The 27,734-nt window shown below is 35.1% G+C and overlaps 1 protein-coding gene across 19 annotated transcripts in view; it reads left to right on the forward strand.

The window, feature by feature from the left end:
• The window catches only part of TRMT1L (tRNA methyltransferase 1L), a 34,649-nt gene that overhangs the window by 1,833 nt on the left and 5,082 nt on the right, over window positions 1–27,734 (forward strand). For 3 of the 19 annotated variants that reach the window (XM_086343389.1, XM_086343383.1, XM_086343390.1), the window contains exons 2-11: window positions 2,935–3,045; window positions 4,690–4,803; window positions 8,171–8,235; window positions 10,108–10,237; window positions 11,628–11,751; window positions 12,234–12,313; window positions 16,605–16,854; window positions 17,254–17,466; window positions 18,937–19,127; window positions 26,308–26,386. In XM_086343389.1, the coding sequence (XP_086199515.1) occupies window positions 8,179–8,235; window positions 10,108–10,237; window positions 11,628–11,751; window positions 12,234–12,313; window positions 16,605–16,854; window positions 17,254–17,466; window positions 18,937–19,127; window positions 26,308–26,386 (1,124 nt within the window). In that variant the 5' untranslated portion in view covers window positions 2,935–3,045; window positions 4,690–4,803; window positions 8,171–8,178. Of the gene's footprint in view, window positions 1–40; window positions 182–2,934; window positions 3,046–4,689; window positions 4,804–8,170; window positions 8,236–10,107; window positions 10,238–11,627; window positions 11,752–12,233; window positions 12,314–16,604; window positions 16,855–17,253; window positions 17,467–18,936; window positions 19,128–19,242; window positions 19,305–21,497; window positions 22,169–26,307; window positions 26,387–27,734 lie in introns of those variants that run through there. The other 16 variants (XM_086343395.1, XM_086343392.1, XM_086343394.1 and 13 more) reach the window with 13 other exon arrangements.

The raw sequence follows: 27,734 nt of genomic DNA on the forward strand, positions 1-27,734 counted from the left end.
ATTAGAAACATATTAATCACATTTTAAAAATTATTTTTAGATGGTCTAGTTAGCCCTTTGAAATCAGTCTCATATAGGCAAGATGAAGATGGCATATCTGAAGTAGAATTGAAAATTGAGGAAGAAAAAGAAGTTTTAAAAGAACCGCCTAGCATCTTGGAATCATCTGATTTAATAAGAGGTTTGCCTATTGACTTCTAGATTATTAGCGAGTTACAAAAAGATCGAGTGATTTTAAGTACAGATTGGTATCTACTGTCTTGAACCAGAAAGGGACTTTAGAGATGTGCTTAGGCGTTTTCATGAATCTTTAGACAGATCTTTAGAGTTTTCTTCAGTAGTGGACTACAGGATTTTCAGTTTTCTAACTTACTGGGCCCCTTTCACTTACTCTGTACTACTTAGTAGTTAGAATGATTGCAATAAACACGTCGTTAGTAGTACTATGTATCTTGTTTGACACACACAGATCTTTGAAGTATGGAAGCCAGTGATTTCAAATTAAATAGGTTGGTTTGTACATATGTAATGAATGTACAGATTCATTGCCTGAATCTTACTGTCTGGGCCAGTAATTAAAAGTTTTCATCAAATGGGAAAACAGTTTATCTGTTTATAGAAAGTGCCTCATTGTAAGTCATTTGAACAATACCTGATATAAGAAATTAACCAATAGCATTTGTTGCTGTTTGTGTTTCTCATTTTGGAATTAGGTAAAATATATTTTAATAAATTTTAACAGGAATGTCTGATAGGGCTGAATTGAATTCCAAAATTTTGACTCAGTGTGCTACTGCACCCAAAAAGACTAATGATTTTTTTTTTTTTTAAACCAGTGCCTGCTGTGTGCAGGTTACTGCACTAGGCATTTAACATAGCCCTTGGCTTCTTACTGCTTATTTGTAGATGAGACAAACAAGAATGTAGATTATATAGAAGAGAAACAAAGCAACTGGGAGTGAAGCTTGGAGAGAATAGGCAGGAAGACAGCAGTGTGGAGAAATTATATAATCTAATTATGTAATATTAAGCCTTGTGGTTTATCGCATTGACTCCTAACTCATTGGAAATCTTTTCCTATCAGTTACCATCTCTGAGTCATATATTCAGAATTCTACTTTGTTTTTTTTGTTTTTTTGTTTTTTTTAGAATTCTACTTTGTTAACATTTCTTTCCATAGGGCTACAATATTCAGGTCTCTCCATCCTTAAAGAAGCAAGTTAAAATCCCATCTCTCTTTTTTTTTTTAAATACTAGCAGATTTCTTGAAAAAAGTAATCTATGCTGATTTTCTGTACTTCATTTCTCTTTCCAGTTCTATTTGTACTCTAAAAACGCCTCACTGAACCTTCTTAAAGGTCTCCAGAAACTTACTAAATACTAAATCCAGTAGTCTTTTCTTGATCTCTACAACTATTTGTGATATTTACTGTTAAGCACTACTCTTTTACAGTCCCTTCTTTCCTGGCTTCTGCATTATCTTGATTCTCTATACCATTTTTTCTTTTTGAAGCTACCCTCTTGATTCCTTTTCCTCAACGTCTCCTATCCCTCCACACCTCACTTCAAAATTGTATCCATTTTTGTTAATCAGTGGTGGATTAAGCGGCATTGGGGAATGCATTCCACATGCTACTAATCAAGAATATGTTAAATATATTTTGGAATGATTTATTCATTTATTCCAAAATTTACAAATATGTAATTTGAAGAATGTGTAATATTTGAATAACCTGAAAATGTGTTATTGGGACTGAGTTTTGGCTTTTTTATCCTCAGTTTCAAAACATTTCCCCCTAGGCTTTCTTACTGATGCTCTTAGTTTCACCTAACATGCGTATTTATGAGTTGTATCTATTCAGCATCCCTCCTGACCTTCCACTACAATTCAACTGCCTACTGGACTTGCGTACCTAATTCCAGCAGTAATCAAACACACTGTGTAAAAACTGAATTCCCATTCTCCTTCCTCTTCCTTTCTGCCAAAACTGTTTTCCTCTTCCTTTTTATTGGTTAATAGTACTTGTATCAAAATCTCAATTGTTCTTTAATCTTCACCCTTTCACATCCCAAGTCCTCTGCTGCTTTTCTTTACCTTCTGTTTTCTAGTACCTTTCCATTACTAATTTCTCACCTCAATTATTGATCTTTGGTACTACAACTACAGATTCTGAAATGCATTCAAATCATATCATTTATTTACTCAAAAATCTGAAAAGATTTAACATTACCTAAAGAGTATAGTTCAAACTAACATATAAAATTTATGCCTCCCATGATCTGTACTACATTTTTGGCTGCATTATCTTTCTACCAGCTCTATCCCCCAAACGTACTACTTTCCAGCCAGGAGTGGTGGGGAAGTGGCTATATATTTTTACACCACATGCCTTTGTTTATTTCAGTTACAAGGTTATTTCAGTTTATAAGGCCAGACACCAAATCTCTACTTACTGAAAACCTGTTTATACCTTAAGTCTTGGTCAAACACCACTTCAGTGAAGGCTTCTTAGAGGCAGTTGTTGGAATGAGTTATTCCTCTGTAAACCCACATCATATTACCTTTACCCTTAAGTCTTCATTCATCTTGCCTGGTGTTACAGTTAGTAATTAACATGTTTATCTCTCACCCGATTGAAAGTTCTTTGAAAACAGGAAACCTGGCTTCAGTGTTTTATACAGACTAGAAACATTTTCTGTAAAACTATATTGAATAATAAGATAAAATTTGAAAGCTGTGAGGTTATGCAGTGGCAACTCTTTGACTTCTGAGACACACTTGTCATTTACAAACTGAGTTTTCTGCCTAGGTACTAAGGCACTGTGCTATAGGAAATGAAAGTGTAAAATTCTGTGTGACGTGATAAAATGAAATTGAAGATGGAATACATATTGTTAAAGCATAATTTCCTAACTCTTAAACTTTCCTTTCAGAGAGACACATCTCAATTCAAAGGCAGCTTGCTGATTTAGAGAAGTTAGCTTTCGTAACTGAAGGGGATTGTGACTCTGCCAATTCACTGAACTCAGATAATCTTGATGCAGGTATTTCCATCTTTGGAGGGTTTCTGTTTTTTTTTGTTTTTTTTGGTCAGTTTCTAATGATTTGTCATCTTTCTACTCATGAAAATTTTGGTAAGCATGAACTTGTTTATTTCCTCCAAGCTAGGGCAGAAGTAAGATAATGTTTTTTAACTTAGGAAATGGTACCCTTCTATATGTAAGGGCACTGTGAGGTAAGTTATTTCACAACCCCTCAAGGAAATTACAGTGTCATGGATATATAAGGGCTTTGTTAGGAATGAACGTTTTACTATGAGTAACAGAAATCCAAAAAATCGTATGGAGGCTTTTATTCTGTCACAAGAAAGAAATCTCAAGACTGGCAAAGTAGAGCTGGTACAGAGTTTCACAGTGTTGTTAGTGCCCTGAGCTCCTGTCGTTCTACTTTATCATCCTTAGTGCTTGGATTCCATCCTCAAGATCTCCTCATGGTTTTTTGAAGTAGAGAGTATATTTTAAAAATTGTCTTATACTTGCTATGTGCTATATGTGAAAGATATTTGCTGGATTAAAAATTGAGTTATTGGGACTTACCTGGTGGTCCAGTGGCTAAGACTTTGTGTTTCTAATGCAGGGAGGCATGGGTTGGATTCCTGGTCAGGGAACTAAGATCCCACATGCCACACAGGATGATCAAAACAAAAACACCCTGGTATAGTCAAATAAATTTTTTAAAAATTGAGTTACTGTTTCTGTATATTTTATTGATTTAAACCTGGATTTGAGATTTATTTTTAGTACTATTAAAGTTATTATTAAGATACATTACATTTCTAATTAAATCAAACTTCTGTTTTGATGATCCATAATCTTTTTAATAATATGTTAATGAAGAAGGAAGAATTTAACAAATTCAGTAGTAGGATGTGTGCCGTGTGCTTAGTCAGTCATGTCTGACCTTTTGTGACCCCATGGACTGGAGCCTGCCAGGCTCCTCTGTCCAGGGGATTCTTCAGGCAAGAATATTGAAATGGGTTGCCAGGCCCTCCTCCAGGGAATCTTCCCGACCCAGGGATCAAACCCACAACTCCCACATTGCAGGTGGATTCTTCACCATCTAAGCCACCAGGGAAGCCCAAAGCCACTGTAATAGGATACAGAGTATTGCATCCAATCTGCCCCTTCCTTCTTTCATTTTTTTAATTCCACATGTTAACTGTTTTTGTTGCTGCTAGAGTAGAATACCAGAGCTGATACTTTTGTCTGTCTAGCTCCTATCCCTCTGTAAGTGTGACAACTCCTGCCTTTTCCCCTGCCCAAAGTGCAGAACGACATTCTTTCTGGAAGGCATTTTGCCTGGGGGGATATCATGTAGTTTATCATTTCCTCATCTTCTCCATACCCAGTGGTAACAGGGATATCAGCTCGCCACAGAGAGGAGAGTTTTAGGATAAAAATCAGTCACTGACAGTGTCCTAAAACAATTATTGTTAAGTACCTGCTGAGGCAAGAATGACTTCACCTTAATAAATATTAAGAAAGATGTTATCTGAGGAATGTGTGTGTGTGTGTGTGTTTTGAGAGGCAAGGATGAGAAAGGGTCCCCTGTTAACTTCTTTTGTAGGCAAATTTAAGCATGAAGAGCTGGTATATTCTCTGCTTTATTGGTTCTTTTTTCATTAACAGGAAACAAACAGGCTTGTCCATTGTGCCCCAAGGAGAAATTCAGAGCTTGTAATAGTCACAAGCTTCATCGTCACCTTCAGAATTTACACTGGAAAGTCTCCGTCGAATTTGAAGGTTTGTATTTTTGTACTTACTAAAAAGTGATGTAAATGAAATTCACGATTTTGTACTAGTTTTGGAATTTTACTGACAACATAATCAAGTATCTTCAGTTTAAAATTATGAAGGATATAATGCTCCTCTTTTAATGTATTTATTAATAAAGGACCACATAGTTCTCTAGGCAGTAGATATTTATGACACCAGTAGTTTAGTTTGACAAACTATTAAGTATCTGTTCTGTGTTGGGTACTTGGCTTGGCCCTGAAGGCCCACATTACTTAATGAACCATGTTTTCATAAGTTTTACTTTTCCTTTTTTTATTAGAACAACTACAGTTTTTAATTAACTACGATTAATATTAACTCCAGTAATAGTTTTGAAGGTATAATAAAAATAAAACAAGAAAATAATTGGTATGAATATTGGAAAAGAGAAGATAACATCTCTTTTTTTCCCTGCTGCTGACTTAAAAATGAACAGAGTTAATGAGAGTTTTTGGAACAGTCGTGAGATATAAGATAAATATTCAAACTCAGAGCCTTTCTCTACTCTTGATAAATGGAAATGAGGGGAAAAAAAAGTTACAACAGTGACCAAAACGGCACAATTTGAGGGAGTAAGTTTAACAAGAGGATTCAAATGAAGAATGAAGTTGAAGGACAAAAAGCACGATTTTACCAAGTTAAAAGACTTCCTAGGGAGAGTTATTGTTAGATTCTGAGGTAGTGAATTATGGATTATATGTGTTTAGTTACTCAGGCATGTCCGACTCTTTGTGACCCCATGGACTGTAGCCCGCCAGGCTCCTCAGTCCATGGGATTTCCCAGGCAAGAATACTGGAGTGGGTTGCCATTTCCTTCTCCAATGGATGATATATTACAGCCTTTTTTTAGAAAGAAATTTGGCAACATTTAAAAAATTTAAAATATTTTTCCTCCAGGCACTCCCTCTGCTAAGAGTAAAGGAAGCAATAGACAAAGATGTACAAGAATGTTCATTGCATCATGTGCTTAGAAACAAAAACTTGGAACTAAAAATCAAAGATGATTGAATAAATTATGGTACATACGGACCATGAAATATTATGCAGCCATTGAGAAGAGTGTATTAGATCTATATTAGCTTGCTTGGAAGGATTTTCATGGTAAACTATGAAAATAGTAGTGAAAGTGAAGCCGCTCAGTCGTGTCCGACTGTTTACGACCCCATGGATGGTAGCCTACCAGGCTCCACGGTCCATGGGATTCTCCAGGCAAGAATACTGGAGTGGGCTGCCACTTCCTTCTCCAGGGGATCTTCCCAACCTAGGGCTCGAACCCGGGTCTCCTGCATTGCAGACAGATGCTTTACCGTCTGAGCCACTAGGGAAGCCCGAAAATAGCAATATATATGATAAAAACAAAAATACTCCCCTCCCCCCAAAAAACCCTAAACATGTACATACTTAAATTTGTATATGATTATGCAAGTACACTGACTGTGAAATGTGGTTATCTGGAGTTTCAACCAGACTAAATGAAACAGTCATTATAAGACACTCCAAAAAGAAGGCAGAACTATTTTCTTATAGTATTGGTAAAAGGTTGTCACTAGTTACTTAGAGAAAAAGTGAATTAGAGACTAATTCAGAAGCCATAGTATCTTATGTTTAATTATTTATGAGAATGTGTAGTAAACCATATTGACTTCTTAACAAAAACGATCTCATTTTAATTACAAAGGTAATGAAGTAATTGCTTTATATAAGCCATTGTTTAATCTCTGGTCTCTCGCCTCCAGGTTATTCCCTTCTGTTTGATGGTTCATGGTATTCTTTACTGTCATGTTCTTTAGGCTGTTGCGTTCTTTCACATGATGGTGATCTGGTAGATGGGGAATATGATAGCTTTTGTCTTTGTGAACAGGCTTCAAAGTAGTTGGCAAATATGTTGAATAAGATCTGCTGAAGGAATAGAAATGAGATGAAGGACAAAATAAGAATGCCTTACCTAACTGGAGAAGACTGCATTAGACGTGAGAAAGAAGAACATGTCTTCAGATTTAGCCATACGGATGTTGAGATTCATCTAGTGGAGGGAGCCTGGAGGGCACATAAATCTGCAAAGGTTTGGGCTAGAGATACATATTTGGGAGTTGTCAGAATACAGATGGTATTTAAAGCTGAAAGTCTGGATGAAACGACCTTAAGAGTACATATAGGTACAAAGGAAATGGTCCAAGGTCTGGGTCCTAAGACACTTCAGGATACACAGCTAAGAAAAATGATTGGATGTAAAGTGAACTGAACTAGAAGTATGAGAAGAAGGAAGTTAGAGATAAGTTTACAGTTTTTGAGTTAGGAGTAACTGGAAGGCTTTATTATTCATTAAAAAAGTAAAAAAAGAAACCTGGTTCAAGAGTCAAGTGAAAAGTTTAGTCCTTGACAGTAGGTTTTGTTTTGTTTTTTAATGTTTTTTGGTTACACTGGGTCTTCATTGCTGTGCTCAGGGCCACTCTTTTTTGCAACGTGTGGGCTTCTTGGTGCCGTTCCGTGCCGTCTCTCGTTGTGGAGCCCAGGGTCTAGAAGCATGGGCTTCAGGAGTTGCGGCACCTGGGCTCTAGAGCTCAGGCTAAGAATTGTAGTGCACAGACTTAGTTGCTCCGCAGCATGTGAAATCTTACTGGGCCAGGGATTGAACCCGTTTCCCTTGCCTTCGCAGGCAGATTCTTATCCTTTGCATCAGCAGGGAAGTCCTTGACAATAGGTTTTGAAATAATCACTCACATGTCTTGAGTAGGCGATTGGAAGTAGAGATCTGGCCCTCAGGAATGAATTGATAATAGAACTATAATTTGGAATTCCTTCTCATAGGGGAGATAGTCGCAATCATGAAAGGCATTCAAGTTAGTCAGGAAGTGAGAAAAAATTTATGTAGCAGATCCATCATACAGAAAATCTACATTTTAGAGTATGAGAGAGGGAAGAGGATCTGTAAAGATTAAGTAGGAAGTACGCAAAGAGAACTAAGTGCCATATCATTGATGAAGAAGAGGCTGTGTAATAGTAAATGCAGCATAAGGCAAGAAGATGAAGTTGAGAAAAAGTCAAGATGGCAAAAAGTAGATGAGAAAACTGAGTCCCAAAGAAGCTACATGACTAATGCAAAATAACAGATGTTTTTGGAACAACCAGATTCTGAACCTAGATCTCTTGTGTATGTTTTTATACCGTGTCATATATAACAAATGCATAAAACTAAGTTAGTCTCATTCAGATAAATTATGACACTACAGATATAAGAATAATCCCCATTATTCTTATAAATTTGGTAGTAATTTTAATAATAATTGAACTTTTGACGAGCAGTGATAAGACAAGCAGCAGTTCTTCCTTCTAGGTTACCGGATGTGCATCTGTCACTTACCTTGTCGACCGGTGAAACCAAACATTATTGGAGAACAGGTAATCACATGTTAGATTTGTTGTTTTTAGATTTAGCTATCTCTAAAGGAAGTACTTGCTTTTAGACTACTTGCTTTTAGACTTTTACTTGTTTTAAGACTAAAATGTGTATATTCAGCAATGAGATTTACTTTAAGATTTTGTTTTCAAGGGCTTTCAGATTACCATAGTAGGAAAAATAAGAAATGTATGAAAATTGTTGCTGTATTGAACTTTTCATTTTATAGTTTTTAATTTCAGTCAGATCACCTGCTATCATATGTTCGAAAGGAAAATTAACCCACATACTAATTTTGAAATGGAGAATTTAAGTAGAAAGCACTTTTCTTTCCAAATAAATTTTGGTCATAGAATAATAACTTTTAATTTCTGTGGTTTAGCAAGGGTCTTAATACGTGTTGATTCATACTCATCCTCCCTATGCTCTTCCTCTTAATTTGTCAAAGGACAGAATGAAGACACTACTGAAACCTCAGTAACTTTAAAAAGTACATGTGTTTGTATTAGGATACATTTAACCTTTGGGGAATACAAATTATAAAATATTTTATAGTGACACTATCCTGAATGCATATTAGCTTAATAAATCATTATTAGTAAATTTTCCTTTTAGGCCACACAAAAAAAGTAAAGTATTGGGGGAGAAAAACATTCTTAAGTATACTTTGTCAGGATAATGCTTGGCCCATTAACCCTATCTAAGATATTTTGAGTATGATAATCACAATGCCATAAATTGTGGAATGTTCTTGACTGTTCTGTCCTTGCCCTGTGATCGCGAGTAAAGAGTAAGAAGGCATCATAAGCAGGGAAGAGCTATTGGAAGTCTTCTTGTTCTTAACTAAATAAGAAACTAAAAAGTGAGAACTTTTTGCTTGAAAAAATAGACTTTTTATTATGTCTTTAACACTTAGGAGTGTGCTAGCACTAGCTCCAGAGAAGGCAATGGCACCCCACTCCAGTACTCTTGCCTGGAGAATCCCATGGACGGAGGAGCCTGGTAGGCTGCAGTCCATGGGGTCGCTAAGAGTCGGACACGACTGAGCGACTTCACTTTCACTTTTCACTTTCATGCATTGGAGAAGGAAATGGCAACCCACTCCAGTGTTCTTGCCTGGAGAATCCCAGGGACGGAGGAGCCTATGGGGTCCCACAGAGTCGGACACGACTGAAGCGACTTAGCAGCAGCAGCAACAGCAGCAGCAGCACTAGCTCAGATTTCCAGAAATCTGGAGAGCCGGTTGTTAAATGTGGCCATCATCAAAAATTTAAAAATGTGAACTTAAAAGTAAATAAATTATATTAAAAACAAAAGTAATGAATACTCAACAACTCACTACTTCCCAGTTATTTTATATCTGTGCTCGTGTGTCATTTATATGTATGTACTGTGTCTGCATGGTGGCAGTGTTCTCTGCTGTGATACTGCACATCTCTTCCCTAATTCACATTCAGTGATGTCACATGGGTAGCTTGAAATGTCACATGTGGAGCTTGACATTGGCTATGGTAGAGTGTTTAGATCACAGACCTGCAGACACTACAAATGAGGGCCGTATTTTCCCGGAGAGCCAGTTATATGTCTGCCAACACACTGCTGCTATATCGTACCATTTATAAGTGTTGCTTATAGAAGATAAGAGTAGTTATTTGTTGATTAGAATGAATGGGAAAAAACTAACAAACTTGTGACCTATTGTAACATTAAAAAGCAGATGTAAATATAGGTAAGGAAATAAAGATCCTTTCAGAGTCACATGGCAAAATGAATACTATCTTCTAACATACTTAAATTCACAACCTTAAATAAACTTTTATTTCATTGTCTTAGTAAGTTTTTTATGTATTTAAATTAAATACTCTGTTTGATAGATATCCAGTAAAATGGGCGCCCATTATCATTGTATCATTTGTTCAGCAACAATCACCAGAAGGACAGATATGCTAGGACATGTCAGGCGCCATGTGAACAAAGGAGAGACTAAATCCAGGTATATTGCTGGTGAGTTGAGCAATCTCATTAACATGTTAATAAGTAGATCCTTAAACAGTGGTCTAATTATTATTTTTAGACATCAGACAGATAGAATACTGTGACTTAACCAAATCATTTAGTTAACTGCTAATCCATCCAGTGTTTTGTTTTTTTTTTCTGTGAGACTCCCAACAGTATAAACTGGTCTCAATTTAACAGATGTATTTAATACATGAGTAGAAAAAAGCAGCTGATGCCCAGTAAATGTAGATATCCTAATGAAAGATAATAGGATTTTATTACTGATGGCTCCTGTACCAGTAACTATCTTAGACTTGTTGTTGAAAAACACTGGAAAAAGGAGGCAGAGTGATATATAAAGATTATTTATAGTCCTGAGTGAGATCAAGTTATTAGTAGCTTATTAATAGTGAGGTTGTTCCTTCTCAAGAATTAAGCCCTTCTGCCCTAAGGCATCCATTATATGTAATGAATACATCTAGAATGGTACTCTGGACCTTTCTTTTAAGTATTGAAAAAAGTAGTGAAATAATTATTTGAAGGGCTTAATTTTCTCACAGAACCTGGTTTGAGAAAGGCTTATCTTGTGAGATATGTGACTTGACACTTAGGTGAGTACAGAAAGATATATAACATAACAGTAGGAAAGATTACTTTTATGTGGCATTGTAGAAAGAGAAATATGGTTCTCAGTTAACATTCTGATTGTAATTTGATCAAGAAATCCAAACATAAATAATCTCAGTTATTCCCCTCCACATATTATTCTTTCTCCTTTCTTAAATAATTAAAATATATTCACACAAATATATCAATATTTCATTTGAGTTTATAGGAGAATGATTCTAATGTATATTAAAAGTAGAATAATTGTTTTATACATTAGCTTACAGCTGTTGGAATATAATTTGTGATTTAAAATCACAAAAATATTCTGAAGTCAAGCATGTTCAGGAAATAGAGTGACTCTTAGTCATCCATGCTAGCTAATGGAATGTTACCACACAGGTTAATTTTCTAACATTTAAACCATAATAAAATATGTGTTTAGCAACCAGCCTCTATAAACACAATATAGTGTTTGATGAGTAAAGGTTATTTTAGGATTTGGCACAGTCTTAGGGTAACTGTCCTTAATTAGGTGTACAGATACATTGATGTGCTAGACAGTTAAGATTTTAAGCTGATAAACTTTAATTCACCAAATACTTAATGGAATGCTGCTCTTTTCCATAGACAGGGCTATGTAGATCAATTTTGGGTGATTTTTTTTTTTGACATCTACTCAACTGATTTCATTAACGTGAAACTATTATAAAGGAAGGTTATTTTTTATGTTCTTGATATTTATAATTATTTTCTATTTCACTGGAAATCTTTTTTTTTTTAATTTTAGCTTCTGCTGCTAAACCACCTAAAGAAATTTTGAAAGAGGCAGACACAGATGTACAAGTTTGTCCTAACTATACTGTACCTCAGAAAACAGATTCTTATTTTAATCCCAAAATGAAACTGAATCGGTAAGATAAATTTAAAAAAGAGTTATGGAATGCTTCAGATGCTTCAATTCGTTACAAATGTACCTTCTCTTAATCTTCTTGTTCTAATATATTGAAATTGAAAAGTAGGTATGGAATGAAAATCATTTATTTTGCATTTTCTCAGAACGATTGTTTTATTTTTCTGCCAAACCAATTTTTTTCTCGGAGTAAAGTAGGTCTAACTTTATATAAAATTAAAGGAACAGACTGATGGGCCTGTGCCAAGTTTTATTTATAAAATCATTGTTCATAGTAAATACTTGTTAATAGAACACAATTTGACTAATAGTTTAATTTCACAGGTTTTTAGTTCTTCTACTATTAAGTAAGGAATATGTTATTAGGTCTCTTTTCAAAGTAGTTTGCACAGTAAATAGGAACACTTTCTCACTGTTCTTAAAATCCACAATGATGAAACCATGGTACAGTAAAATTATTTCAGATTATTTTCCTTCTTCTAGGCAGCTGATATTCTGTACACTGGCTGCTCTGGCTAAGGAGCGAAAACCTTTGGAATGTCTAGATGCCTTTGGAGCAACTGGTAAGTGATGAAGCTTTTTTTGGAACCTCACTTTATCAAATCTGTACAGTATCTTTTCTTTCCCTTTATTTTTTCCTTGTTGTTGTTTAGCCACTTTGAGAACTAAGGGTTTGTTTATATCATGTGAACCTTAAGAGATTTTTTTCCCCAGTTTTATTGAGAAAGAATTGGCATACATTACTGTATGGGTGTACAAGTTTAATTAAGATGTAGAGCATGATGGTTTGATTTACATATACAATAGGTTCAGCTAACATCCATCATCTCTTATAGATAAGTAAGAAGAAAAAAAAGTTTCTCCTTGTGATGAGAACTCTTAGAATTTATCCTCTTAACTTTCCTCTATACAACTATTACCTATATTTAATCATCATGTTGTACGTTTCATCCCTAGTACTTATTTATCTTATAATTGGAAGTTTGTGCATGCTTGCTGAACTTCCTGTACAGTATCTTTTCTTAGGAAATGTATATGGATATCACATCAAGCAAAGTATTTTTATATTAAAAAAATGCAAGGCAAATTTTTTATTGTGGAAAATTTTCAAATATATACAAAACTAGAGTGTATAATAAGTGAATTCCTTTATATCCATCACTCAGTCTTCTATCTGTATTCCTGTGCACTTTCCTTTATAACTCATTGCCCTGTACTCTGTCTCCTTTATTTTGAAGCAAATAACAGATATGTCATTTCATCTGTAAATATTTCCATGGGATCTGTAAAGCATAGTGAAGTGAAAGTTGCTCAGTTATGTTCAACTCTTTGCGACCCCATGGACTGAGTCCATGGAATTCTCCAGGCCAGAATAATGGAGTGGGTAGCCTTACCCTTCTCCATGGGATCTTCCCAACCCAGGGGTAGAACCCAGGTCTCCTGCATTGTGGGCAGATTCTTTACCAGCTGAGCCATAAGGGAAGCCCAAGAATACTGGAGTGGGTAACCTATCCCTTCTCCAGTGGATCTTCCCGACCCAGGAATCAAACTGGGGTCTCCTGCATTGTAGGTGGATTGTTTACCAACTGAGCTGTGAGGCAAGCCTGTAAAAGATAAGGACTTTTCAAAATTAAAACCCATATACCATATCACACCTAAAAAATTAAGAATAATTCTTTAATGTCATCAAATGTTTAGATAGACCTAATTATTTCAAATTTTTAAAAAATTTAAGTCAGAATCCAAAAACTATATATTTCAGTTGTTTGATAGGTCTCAAGTCCCTTTTTAATCTGTATTTCTTTTCATCATTTTGTGTGTATGTGTGATAATTTGTTGATATAAGAGGTCATTTGTCCTGTAGAGTTTCCCACAGCCTAGATTTTTGCTGATTGTATCATCATGGTTCATATAAGATATTCCTCTATTTCTGTATATTGGTAGTTGGATGTTCAGGTTTGGTCATATTCAGACAGGATTTTTTTTTTTTTTTTTTGCAAGAATACTTGTTTGCAGCAGTCAGTAAGCACTTGGTGTTTGGTTGATTTGTGTGTGTGTGTGTGTGTGTGTGTGTGTGTCTGTGTTGCAGTAAACATTGCCTACGTATTAGGCAATGAGATATTATGGTGAAATTTTAAAGACTGAGAACATTTTTCCCAAAAGGACATAACAGTATAGAAAAGATTGGAAAATGTAGAAAATTTCTGAAAAGCCACTTGTACCCTATCCTATAAAAGTTATAGGAGTGTATTCTTGGGAAGTTTGTACCAATAGAATGAAAGCACGACCTAGTTCGGCGTAAGTTCCTCACCTCAGAGAGAAGTAGTGGCTGGAAGCATGGACTGTGGAGTCAGACTGACTGCATTCAAACCCCAGCTTTATAACATGCCAGCGGTCTAACCCCAGGGAATTATGCTTTAATTTGCTTTATCTATCCAAAAGAAGGTACCTACCTTAAAATAATGTAAAGATTAAGGAAATTAATACATGTAAAGAAATTAGAACAGTATCTGGTATATAGCAAATGCTATAAAAGTATTCAGTATCATCATTATTATATTATTACTACTACTACTATCATCATCATTAGTAATGTCTCAGTGTAGAAAGGGTAAAAGTGATGAAGTAATGATTCTAAGGTGATCATATCCTCTGAGCCAGTCAGATTTTAAATATGAATCATTTTTTTATTACTCCTTTTCCCACCACTATCCCCACACTCAACTATGGAACGGTTCTAAGTTTTCATTTGTATCGTGACTCATACTCTTTTTCATTCCATATCTGCCAATAGAGTGATTTTTAGCTATTATATCTGTCTTGCATGCTGTTGCTAAACAGCTTTTGCTCTCAAACACTGAATTGATCATGTTATTTTTCAGTCAAAAAAGTCATGCATCTTAATTGCCTAGAGTTCAGCTTCTCAGATTGCAATTTAATATCCTTCATAGTCTGATCACAGTCTACTTTTTCAGATTTATTTCCCACCATTTTCCCTCACACAGTCTTCCCCCACCCTTGTGTTTTACATTCAATAATGTTTATTAAATGTCTATCCCAGGTGGCTTTAGTGGTAAAGAACACACCTGCCAGTGCAAGAGACATAAGAGACGTGGGTTCAATTCCTGGGTCAGGAAGATCCCTTGGAGGAGAGATTTGAACCCACTCCAGTATTCTTGCCTGGAAAATCCCATGGACAGAGGAGCCTAGTGGGCTACAGTCCACAGAGTCTCATGGAGTCAGACATGACTGAAGTGACTTAGCATGCAGCAGCATACCTACACTGGATACTATATATGTCTCTTAACAGTGGAGTCATTTTCTTTTTTCCCCCCTCTAGTTTTGTTGAGATATAGTCAACATATATAACATTGTATATGCTTTAGGTATACAATATAATGATTAGCTATATGCATGTATTGTAAAATGATCAAAAAAGTTTAAATCCATCTCTTCACATGGTTATAGATTTTTTTTCCCCTTTCTGATGAGATCTGCTCGCTTAGTCAGTTTCAAATAAATAGTATTGTTAACTGTAATTTCCCTGCTGTACATTTTATCCCCAGAACATCTTTCTGTTATAACTGCAAGTTTGTCCCCTTTGACCACATTCACTCAATTCTCCCACGCCTCCAGTCTCCTCCTCTGGCAGCCTCAAATATGATCTCCATTTCTGTCGTTTGGGTGTTTTTTTTAGATTCCATGTTTGATTTAAATCATATGGTATTTGTCTTTCTCTGACTTATATTACTTAGTGTAGTACTTTCAAGGTCCGTCTGTGTTGTCTGAAATGGCAGGACTGCCTTCTGTTTATGGCCGAATAGTATTCTGTTGGGTATATGTATACCACATGTTCTTTATTCATTCATCCATCGATGGATACTTCAGTTGTGTCCATGTCTTGGCTCTTATAAATAATACTGCAATGAACTACTCCTCTTTTTTTTACCTGAAACATTAAAATTATTGTTTAGGAAGACCTTTTCTTTTTATCTGCCTTTGTAAACTTAAATAAAGCTCGTAGCAGTCATTTTGCTTGTTTCCCCATCTCTAAAATATAGATATTAGAACTTATTTCACAAGCTTATCTTAAGAATAGGAAAATAAATGTAAATGGCACATAGTAGGTGTTAATTTTTTACATTAATGAGTCACATGTATGCATATGGTCAGTACTTCCAGTAAATTGGGGGTTTTCTACTTCGTATTGGCTAGGCTGGTGTCACCATCTCCCATTTTGCAGTGAATGTCCCTTATGACTCAAATCCAACAGGGATAGAAAACCTGTGAGAGGGCCCTCTTGGTCTCAATTCCTCTTGATCATTTGCTTACACATACAGAGTTGTTTTTCACTCACAGTGATGCTGTGGTGCAGTATTTGAAAAGCATTCATCCACGAAAGTTTTCTTATTTTCATGTATTAGAGTAAGCTTCAGCAGGATGAATTCCAGCTTCTCAACTTCTTTTCAAGTAGAGAAACCCCACTCTTACTCATATTGTATATTGGATTTCTCTGTAAGATTTTGTTTGAAAAAAAAGTATTCCGTTGTAAGAAGAAAGGAAAAAAATATCCTATTAAACCCCAAATAAAGAATATACATAGGTATTTTATTTGAACATGGATTATAGAACAGTTTTTTAAGAATTATTAATGGAAATCTGCAGGATACATTTTCTTGTGGTAAATCTTCTTAAGAGGCATTTCAGTGAGAAAGTAGAATAAGAATTACTTTTGAAAATACTAAGATTTTGAAACATTTATTTCTGTTACTTACAAAATTATATTCTTTATTTTTATTACAGTTTTTATTCTTTATAATTTAAAAACCCATTTTTCTTCCAATTTCTCCTAAGGGATAATGGGATTACAATGGGCAAAACATCTTGGAAATGCAGTCAAGGTTACAATTAATGATTTGAATGAAAACTCTGTGACGTTGATTCAGGAGAACTGCCATTTAAACAAATTGAAAGTGGTTGTGGACAGTAAGGAAAAGGAAGAAAGGGAAGATATTCTGGAAGAAGGAGAGGAAAACCTTGGTAATATTAAGGTGACCAAAATGGATGCCAATGTACTAATGCATTTGAGATCTTTTGATTTCATGTAAGTGAAAAATTTTTTCTGTCACTTTCTAAACTGACTTGGATTTGAAGGGAGGTGGGGTAGAGAGGGGGCCGTTAAAAATTAAGGTAGTTTGTCATTGTTTATTTAAATTAATACAATATTTTGGCATCGGCTTAAGGAATGCCATAGGAGCATTTTCTAGCATTTGAAGTAATATGCCTGGGCATGATAACTTTTCTCTAAGCAGGTTTTATTTTCACGTGTTTAAGATATCATAAGATCCTTTTATTGCTTACTTTAAAAACATAGTTAATGTTTTTAAAATAGATTTATGAAGTACTTTTGAATCCATGGAACTTTATCATTAGAAATATGGCAATGGTATGATTTTGATTACTAATATGATTTTAAATATGTCCATATTCTTTCTGATTTTAGACACCTAGATCCTTTTGGAACATCTGTGAACTATCTTGATTCAGCATTCAGAAATATAAGAAACCTTGGCATAGTGTCAGTGACTTCTACAGATATCAGTTCTTTATATGCCAAGGCACAACACGTTGCCCGGCGTCACTACGGCTGTAATATTGTCCGAACTGAATATTACAAGGAGCTAGCTGCAAGAATTGTTGTAGCTGCAGTGGCAAGGTACCAAATGGCCAACCTTTGTATGTCTGAGTATATGATAGAAAGAAATAATATTGCAAGAAGTGCTTATTTCATTCTTCAAAATATGCACAAAATACAGATTCTGTATTTTGTATATGTGATCTTGATTTTTTTGGAAATCTTATGTTGTATGTTAGAATTTTATTTAAAAGCTTGTGCCTAAAATAGTTTGCTCTCCACTTTAAAATGTTATTTAAATAAAGTAGTAAGAAAGAAAAAATGAAAGTTAACTTCAAATCATTTTGTTTCAACAAACAGAGTAGATATAGGATGGTAGCACCACAAAAAGGGAAAGCAAAAATTGATCTTAGATTTAGAAATGATCATTATTTAATGTCCATTTCATCTTATCTTCTTTATTTATATAGTTTGAAAAAAATGATGGCTTATAAATTTGATTCTGTGAAATGATCTCACCTGTAAAAACAAAAAGTTCTGTTTCTCATTAGACTTTCTAAACAATTGAAGAAAGGAAGACTTTGAGCACCCATTTTATGCATAAAGTTATGCTCGAAGAATAGTAATAATACAATGTCAATGAATATTAAGATTACAGATCATTACAGCCGGCGCTGTCACTAACGCCAGCACCAGTTTCACAGCATTTAGACTGAAATCCTTACCTCAGCAAAAATACAGATTATTAGACTTCATAGACCTTCAGGATTATTCCTAAATAACTAAAACCTCTGATGTTCACTTGGTACATGCCAAGGACCTACTGTACATACTTTATTTTTTATTTTTTTATTTTTTTATATTCGCCTCCCTAGGCGCCCCCTAAGACCAGGTTCCTAGGCTCTGGGAACAGCTACCAGCGGCCTCCTCTGTACATACTTTAAAATGTTTATAATGTAACAGCAAATTCAAAGCAGTACATACAGACTAAGTTAGTGTACAACTGAAGAGGGAAAACTGAGTACATACATGGTGTATCAAGTAGAATTTAATACAAAAGTATATAAACGTAATACTGGCAAGGACTTTGCTTATTCATTTTTTACCAGCTGGTCAGCAGCTAGCATACTTCCCTGCATGTATTTAGTACTCAGTAAGCATATATTGTTTGGAAGAAGCTTTTATAGAAAAAAGTAGGTAAAAATTTTAGAAAGAAAGATGGTTGTGATGACAAGAAACAAAGTGACATTAGAAACCAAAGAATATTGAGAAGATATCATAAAGGAACATGTGTAATTACCAAAAGCCTGCCAAGCACCCTATAATTCCCTGTGTTTCAGTTTGTGTAAAAGTTATAGTGTATAGTATGTATCTTTTATAGCCACTTTTTTATATATCTTTTAAAACCACTGCTACAAAGAGTTAAATTTTTCTTATTTTCCCATAACCCTTCCATAGTATATGTACTGTCCAAGTTAATATAAGGTCAATATAATGCCAAGCAAAGGAAAATGATAAGCTCTCAAAACAACTTAAAAAATTTTTTTCCAGAGCTGCAGCCCGATGTAACAAAGGCATAGAAGTACTATTTGCAGTGGCTCTGGAACATTTTGTGTTGGTTGTTGTGAGAGTTTTGAGGGGGCCAACTTCTGCAGATGAGACAGCCAAGAAGATTCAGTACCTAATCCATTGTCAGTGGTGTGAAGAGAGAATTTTTCAGAAGGATGGTAATATGGTAGAAGGTAAATGCAAGTTTCTTTTGACTGAATATTGTGTTGAATTTATGTGTAAGCCTCCAATAAATAAGCATTTATCACATCCCTAATTTATACATATTGTTGTCCTTTGATTTTAAAGATTACAGTGCTAACTTTATTTCCTATACTGGATTTCCTTTCATCAACAGACAAGACATTCGTGTGAGTTCATTAAAGTCATTTACTCATTATAATTTATGCTCTCTAGCCATGCCTCCTGTCAAAACGCCTAGAAATAACTTAGTTTCCACTGTCACTAATTTTAGGAACATTAAGTCAGATTACTTCTTTGTTTGGGATGTTTCAAATCATTAATTTTATAAAAATAATGGTCATGTTTCTGACTGAATATAGAACCCATCAGTTGTAAAACTCATCCAGTAAATATTTATTGAGCCTCTACTATATGCCAGGCCTGGGGAATAGGAAAAAGATGTGGCATGTGCCCTCATCAGGCTGTTTCTAATTTGCTTTTCTGGGACATAGAAACAGTTGCCCGTTGTTTTCTGTTAGCTTCCTAGCACTTTTGAAATGTGGATTTTTAAGAACTCTTTATATAGTAGAATTTAACCCTCGGGGTATGATACGATAGTTGTAGATATTTTTTCTCATTTTGTCACTTGTGTTTGCATCTTTTATTCTTTCATGCAGACATTCTTCATTGTTTCTGTTGTAAAGTTATTCAGACGCTTAATGTACTCTGCATTTTGTCTGTAGTTGGGAAAAGCTTTGCAATCCTAAATTATTCAGAGAAGGTTGTTTTATTGACTAGGTCACCTCTTGTCCACTTATTTGAGAATACCATATTTACCTTATACTAAAATCCCACATAGATTTGAATTTGTTTTTAGAATTTCTATTCTGTTCCAGTGGTTGGATGTTCATGCATTCATTCACTTCTACTCCTTTTAGTGTTGTTTAATATCTGTTAAGGCAGTCACTTCTCAGAGCTCTATTTTCAGAGTGTTCTGACACTGGATCCTTTTTTTGCTTAATGAAAGATAAATAAATAAACCAGTTGGTAGTTTATCTTGACCACATTGAATTAAGGAGATGTGGTTTTGACGCTTCCTCAGAACCCACCATGCTTTTCTTCTGTCCAGGTACTTCTGTTAGCGTTAATCGATAGTAGGAATGGAGGGCATGCTGTCATATTCCTTTGTTTGAGTTCTCTCTGGTGCCTTCGGATTTGTGCATGAAGCTGAGATACCTATCATTTATCAGTCAAAGTACCAATCAGCACTTTGACTGTATCATTACAGTGCCTTTTGGCTTCTATTATTTCTGATTAAAAGTTAGTTGTATTGTTGTTCCCTTGTACTTGATACTTGGTGCTTTCAAGATTCTTTTTGCAGCTTTCAGCAGTTTGGTTATAATATGTCTGAGTGAGTCTCTTTGTGTTCATCCTCCTTGGAATTCAGAGCTTCTTAGGCCCAGAGGTAATTTTTTTTTTTTTTTTAATCAAATTTGGGGCACTATTTTGCTTCTCCAACCTAAACCTTTATCACTTCAAACTGGATACAGATACCTTCTGTAACCTGCTAATCATGGATTAAAGGAGTAATCAGCTTTTTCAAGTACAGTTTTCTAACCAGTCCCTCTAACAGTTGTCCTAGAGCTACTCTAGTAGCATTCGTCTTTGCTTTTTAGGTTCATGTAGCCCCTAGGCTATTTCTGCCTTTAATACCTACTCCCTCCAGGATGGTTTTCTTCCAGTAGTGCTCTCTCTCAGCTTACAAGCTTTCAGCAAGTACTGAATGATTGGGACGTATGATGACTTCTCTTCTTATTTTCTAGCAGTATTTAGGAATTATTCACAAAAATAAATTTTTCTGTCATTTCTAAAGATTTGGAATAAGAGAAGCCAACTCTAAATGCCCAGTCCACCATCCTGATCTTGGTTTAAATGCGACAGAGTCAGAAAGGTTATAGAATCCACTTGGCTTTTTAAAATATAAATTTCATAAATATCTTTGATGAAACTTGGGAAAGTTTTGGTCCTCCTAGATAAATGGTATAGTGCCCTGTGGTTTCTTTTCTATTTTTTCCTAATTTAATTTTCTTTTATGTAAGAAATAATACACATCTTCAGTGTTTAAAAGGATATCACTAATGTGAGTTTCACCTCAATTAGAAAAAAAAAACACCTCAGTGTTTCTTTTTACCTCGTACCCGTGTTACTGATGGTGTATTCCTACCTTTAAAATTATGAACCAGTTCTTAAATGGAGATTTTTATCCTTTCATTTCTCACCATAAGTGTTTTACAATATCATTGAGTAATTAAACTCAAATACACTCTGCTCACATTTGATCCTGAATCTGTAAAAACTTAACATCTTTCCTTCTCTTTCAGGAGTCCTTCATGTCGCTTTATAATTTTGGATTGTTACTACCGTGGGTTTTTTTTGAATTGTTTTAAAAATTGAAGAATGTTTGATTTACACTGTTGTGTTAATTTCTGTTGTACAGCAAAGTGGCTCAGTTATACATGTATATACACTCTTTTTCATCTTCTTTTCCATTGTGGTTTATCCCGGGAGACTTGATATAGTTCCTTGTGCTAAGCAGTAGGACCTTGTTTTCCATCCATTCTAAATGCAGTAGTTTATGTGTCCTAACCCAGACTCCCATCCACCCCTCTCCTGCCACAGGGCTCAGTGTCCGTGAGTCTGCTTGTTTTGTAGATAGGTTCATTTGTGCCGTGTTTTAGATTCCACATATAACTGATATTTTATGGAATCTGTCACTAGAATGTTTTTTTAATCTAACATTTTAAAGGATTTTTGACTTAATGAATTACTATTAAGCAATATGAATTGTTTTCTGCATTGTTGTAATCATATAGGACTTACGGAGTATAAATGAGTGTTTCTTTCCAAAAAGTCAGATCACTTAGAACTTTTTATCAATATGTAGTATATAATTTAAAAAATCAAATAGTTCTGCAACTTATTAGTAATGATATCTGCCCCACTCCCTAAAGTAACCAACTATTAATAAAAATCTTACAGCTGTTTCTTCTAATGTTTAAAGTCTCTAATGTTTGATGTCTTCCCTATTTCTAAGTTATATTGCCTATAACTTCCTTTCATGAAGACAACTATTCAGAATCTCAGACCAGCTCAGTCACATGCATGTACTTCTCCTCTCCAGTGTTGGCTTAATCAGTATTCCGTGTTCATATTTTTATAAATATAAAAACTTTGTTTACAAGTTGTATTAGTTATCTATCTGTGTGTAACAAATTACCTCAAAACTTGGTGGCTTAAGACATTATCATCTCAGTTTCTCTTGAGTCAAGAATCCGGGCATAGCTCAGCTGGGTCCACTAGCTAAGGGTCGCTCACAAGGCGGCCGTCAAGGTATTGGCTGGGGCTGCAGTCATCAAGGCCTGACTGGGGAAGGACCTGTTTACAAGCTCATTCACATGGTTATGACCTGGATGTAGGTTGTTAGACTGAAGACCTGAGCACTTGTTGGCTGCTAAGAGGTGTTCTCAGTTCATTGTCAAGTAGTCTTCTTCACAGAATAGCAGCTCACTTCATCAGAAAGAACCAGAGAGAGAAAGGGAGAGAGAAAAAGAGAATATTGCTATATTCTAGTCACTAGATATGAGTCTACAGATCCAGTGATCTCGCCTTCAAGAGGTGGAGATTAGAGAAGGGTATGAACACCAGGATACAGGGATCATTGCTGCCTTTCTTAGAAGGCTGCTCCACAGAGAGGAACCAGTTACAGTGCTGTAATAACTTTTTTATACACCTCTTCAATTACTCGAATTAATCATTACTATATATTTGTCACCTTTTGGGTGTGTATATACTTTTCAAAATCCATAATACAGTTTAGTGCTTCTGTGATTTTTGTTAAAAACAACCTTTGGGTTTCATTTAATTCCGCTGGAGACAGTCCTCCTCCTCTGGTTTGGGTTGTTTGTTTCTAAGTCTGCCAAAAGCTGTTGCCCTGGGTCTTCCTTTTAGACTCATAATGGAAATTTTCTTTGGCTTTCTCCTTGTGATGTACTTCCTATATCTTAAATCTTATGTATTTTGACCTTTCCTTCTTCACTTTCTCCTTTTGAAGCTACACTTTTTCCCTTAGGATTTCCTTAGAAGGATTGCAGGGGTAAATATAGAAGTCTAGGTTAGAAGTTGTTTTTCCTCAGAATGTTTAAGATGTTATTCCTTTGTCTTTTAACCTTCAATATTGACAAGTTTGCTGCTGTTCTTAGGAATAGTCCTTTGTGTTTTTTTCTCTGAGTGCTCTTAAAATCTCTCTTCTTAACCCACTATTCTAAAATAACTTCAGGATGTTTATGAATTCATCTTTTTTAATTCATTGTGCTGCAGTCTGTGAGCCCTTAAACCTGAGTTTTTCAGTTTTGATAAATTTTTTCTATTTTCTCTTTGATAATTTTTTTCTCTCAAATTATTTCTGTTCTGTCTTCCTAGAACTCATTTTAGTTATATGATGGATCTGCTGGATTAACCCTCTAATTTTTTTTACATCTCTATTTATTTCTTAGCATTTAGTTCTTCTTTATAAATTTCCTTGAGTTTTATTTTTCCAACTTTCCTGCTTAAATTTGTCATACTTCGTTCATTTCCAAGAGTTATTTCATATTTTTATTGTTCCCTTTTTAATAGTATCCTATTCTTGTCTCAGAGATGTGAAATCTAATCTTACCTCTATGATACTATTGACTGTAGTTGGGTATATTTTATATTTAGGGGAGGATAGGTTTTTCATTTTGCTTATTTTTGTATTGTTGCTATTATTTTGTTAGTTATTCTTTCCTAATTATTTCTGGTTTGCAATTCTGTTCTTGTCATAGTGTATCTCAAATGTCTAGTAGTCTTAGTTTTCCATGCTGACAGTTATATTGGAGTTCTTGGGGCAGGGCTTATAAACTGATAAGATTTTACTGTAATGAGAAGGCAGTCTGCCTTTTCATTACAAGAACTCCCAAAAGACAGTCAGCCAATCTGTATGTGTGTTTTTTCTCCTGGATTGGTAAATACTTATGCAGAGGAATCTTGCAGTCTTTTATCAGCTTTCTAGGAACCATGTTGGGGAAGGAGACTGGCAGGTCTTAGCATTTGTACAGACTTTTACTTAGTCCCTTTCTTTTCATATGCCTCCTCACTCTTAACTGTGACTAACACCCCTGGTTCCAGATCCCCTGTGGTTCAGCCTCACCCAAGATTAACTTCCTCTTTTGGATGGAGAAGACACAGAAGCCTAACTGTTGATCTTAGAGAAGATCTACAAGTCTTAAAATGTTTAAATGAAGTCTTTTTTTTTTCCCCCCACATTACTACCCTATTTCCATCTTCAAAGTCAGTACTTTCATTCTCAAGCCTTTTCAGGCCCCACAATGCCAGTGGGCTTGCTGTTTATTGGTAGCCTGTCTACCCGTTTCAGGCTCGGGCTTTAGCTTTCTCTGACCTGCTAAATCAGTTACCCCTTTGTGTATCTGCTTCCCACTTCTAAAATTTTATTGACATTTCTCATCATCTTGTTATCTCTTCTCACATTTTATTTATCTTTGGGGTTTGAATTTTATTCCTTTGTTCTCATCTTAATAATGCTTTAAGAAACAGAAGAGATTAAAGTATGTGTTCAGTCCATTTCATTTAAAGTCTCTAAATAGTTTGAATTCCTCATCTGGAATTACCTTCGTGGCCTATTTACCAATGACATAGATATAGTAGTTCTTTCTTCATACCTTCATTTTTTTCTACTTCGTAACTTGAAATGATAACCCTGATCCCTGAAGATGCTGATGCTCATCAGGCACTAAGAAATCTTAGGCAAGGGTCTTCAAAAAAGACACAGGTTTATATGATGGGATCATTTTGCAAAATACATCAGGAAACAAACTGACAAATATTTGTGTGCTGCCTGCGGTAAGTTGGTACAACTGACAGAACCATAAATATAAATCACCTTACTTTGGGTAATTCTGCCTGTAGTACATGTAATTTAATTATTTAATGGTTTCAGGGAAGATGTCTTGAATATATTTGTACAGCATTTGAGCAGCATCATTCTCAACAAAGCTAACGTCAATGATAACCACACCTTTTAAGGCTGAAAGGTAGACCTAGGAACAAACAATGAAGGAGGCCGTTAAGTATATATACAACTGTGAATTATGCCACTTAACTGCATTAAATGACAGTGATATCAGATAGCAAGAAGCTATAGACCCATGTCCCTACTACCGTAATCCTGAGTTCTGGATATATCTAGGGCCCATTGATCAGATCAGGCCATTCCAAGAAAGTGAATGATCAACCCAGAAATGGCCTGGGGGAACTCAGTTGGAGAAAATCTGATTTAAAATGACTATAGGAAATGGCAACCCACTCCAGTACTCTTACCTGGAAAATCCCATGGATGAGGAGCCTGGTAGGCTACAGTCCATGCGGTCGCAAAGAGTCGGACACGACTGAGCGACTTCACTTCACTTCACTTCATTCTGAGTCTTAAGTGAACAGGAAAGTCCATGGTAGAATATCATGCCATTTTGGAAACTAAGACTAGGTCTTGTATCTCCCCAGTCATATTCTGATTACATCAGGGCCCTCATTGCTCTTTAAACTGAATTAGTTTCTTCTAGCCTACATGTCTGGGACTGAATATGCATCAAGCCTAGGGAATAGAGTAATTCATTTTCTCTTCCCAATTACAGAAGAGTTAACTTATGGGAAATGCCTTTATTTTGATGGATGTTGGTTATATGGGTATGTACATTTATTAAAGCTCATCAACCTTTTCACATAAAATGTATACATTTTACTGCATGTAAATTATACCCCAATCAGTTGATTTTAAAATATGGATAGCTTGTAGAATTTATAAGACTTTCTCCTGCTGAAATTATTTCAGGTAGTATAGTGACTTAAAACCATGCCTCTAATTTTGACATGGATTTCTATCTTTTTTAAGCTTTAATCATCTGATCTACATAACTGAGATCTTAATACCTGCTTCAGAGAGTTTTAAGGATTAAATTTTTTTTAATGCATATAAATGCACAATACCTGGCACATAGTAGATCCTCAGTGTATTGTAGCTGCAAATTATTACTTATATAACAATTACTACTGTTTACATTGTTATTTCTCCTTTGATTTCTTTTTATTACCTTTTCACAGAAAACCCATATAGACAGCTACCCTGTAATTGTCATGGAAGCATGCCTGGAAAGACAGCAATAGAACTTGGACCTCTATGGTATGTGCCTAAGCATAGTAATGTATTCAGAGTTTATGCATGTATTGATCTGATTGCTGACTTTTGATTACTGTGGTAGAAGACAAATTTAGTTTCAATTTTTAAAAAAATATAGGTAAATAATTATAATTCTTTTCCCTTATGAACCTGAGGTGTTTTCTTTTCACATTTTTCTATACCATTATTCTTAAAAGTTTGTGACAGAGTTAAGATGCAGTCGGATTAAAGAGAAGCCAAGCTGATCTGCAAACTAAATAATTCATTCATGCGTAGTAAGGATGAGGCTTTTTTCAGCTGATAATTATAGAACTAGGGTATGATTTTAAAGTGATCACTATAACTTTTTATAGACCAGTCAACTAATGTAAAAGTTCTTTGAGGAATTAATTTTAAGGAAGAAGGGCATGTTAAAGTGAATGTCTGCTTTTGTATTAGGTAAAGCTGTTTATATGTGACAGAGCTGCAAATATTTAATGTATGTGGGTGCTTTTTGCATCCTTGGTAACTAGTTATGTTTTTCATGTTTGAAAGTTGAATTGCTTTTACTCACAATCCTTCCCATAAGCTATTTGTTACTAGAGATTCTTGGAGAAATTTGAGATTGCTAATAGCATTGTAATAACAATCATGGCAAACTCCAGCCTCATTACTTTATAAGGCCAAGGTTTAGTCATTACTAAGTCTAAAAATTAACTTAATGGTAAACATATTTGTGCTGATGCCCATTATTTTATCTTCAAGTAAATACTTTTAGATTAAGAATGACCTGGCCAGCCTTACCTTCTAGTTCTCTCAATCACCTGCAGTATGTTGACCCTACCCACTCTTGGAACTGGGGAAGTTCAGAGTAACAGGTTGCTAGATCCAGAAAGATCTCCTAGCCCAACTCCTCCCTCATTTTACCAGATGAGAAAATGATGGCACAGTGTATTTTAAGTGTTGGATAAAACTGATCCCTCAGGATTTAGTTAGTCGCACACACAGAACAGAACCAGAACTCATTTTTTTTTTTACCTCCAAGACTGAGTTCTAAACAGTAACTTAAGGTTTTCTCACTTAAAGCCATTGTTCATGTCTTTACGCTCATTTAGTCTCTTCTCCCTTCCCTTCCTCTAGTTCAAATTCTGCATCCTTTTTGAAGTGTCACTCCTCAGTGCTTAAATCCAAAATAATCTTTGAATTGTCTTTTAGTAAAATCTTACACTGGTCACTTGTTTGACACTTAAAATCACATATCCTTTCATATATATTTGCTTACCCTAGTAATAGCTACTGTTTCTTGAGGATATACCTTGTACTAGGGATTGTAGGTGTATTATCTCATTTAATTCCTGTAAGTCTGTGAGAA

This window comes from Bos grunniens, chromosome 16 (assembly GCF_055505025.1).
Source record: "Bos grunniens cultivar Pamir isolate PY7600 chromosome 16, Bosgru_T2T1.0, whole genome shotgun sequence".
NCBI classification, from domain to species: Eukaryota; Metazoa; Chordata; class Mammalia; order Artiodactyla; family Bovidae; genus Bos; species Bos grunniens.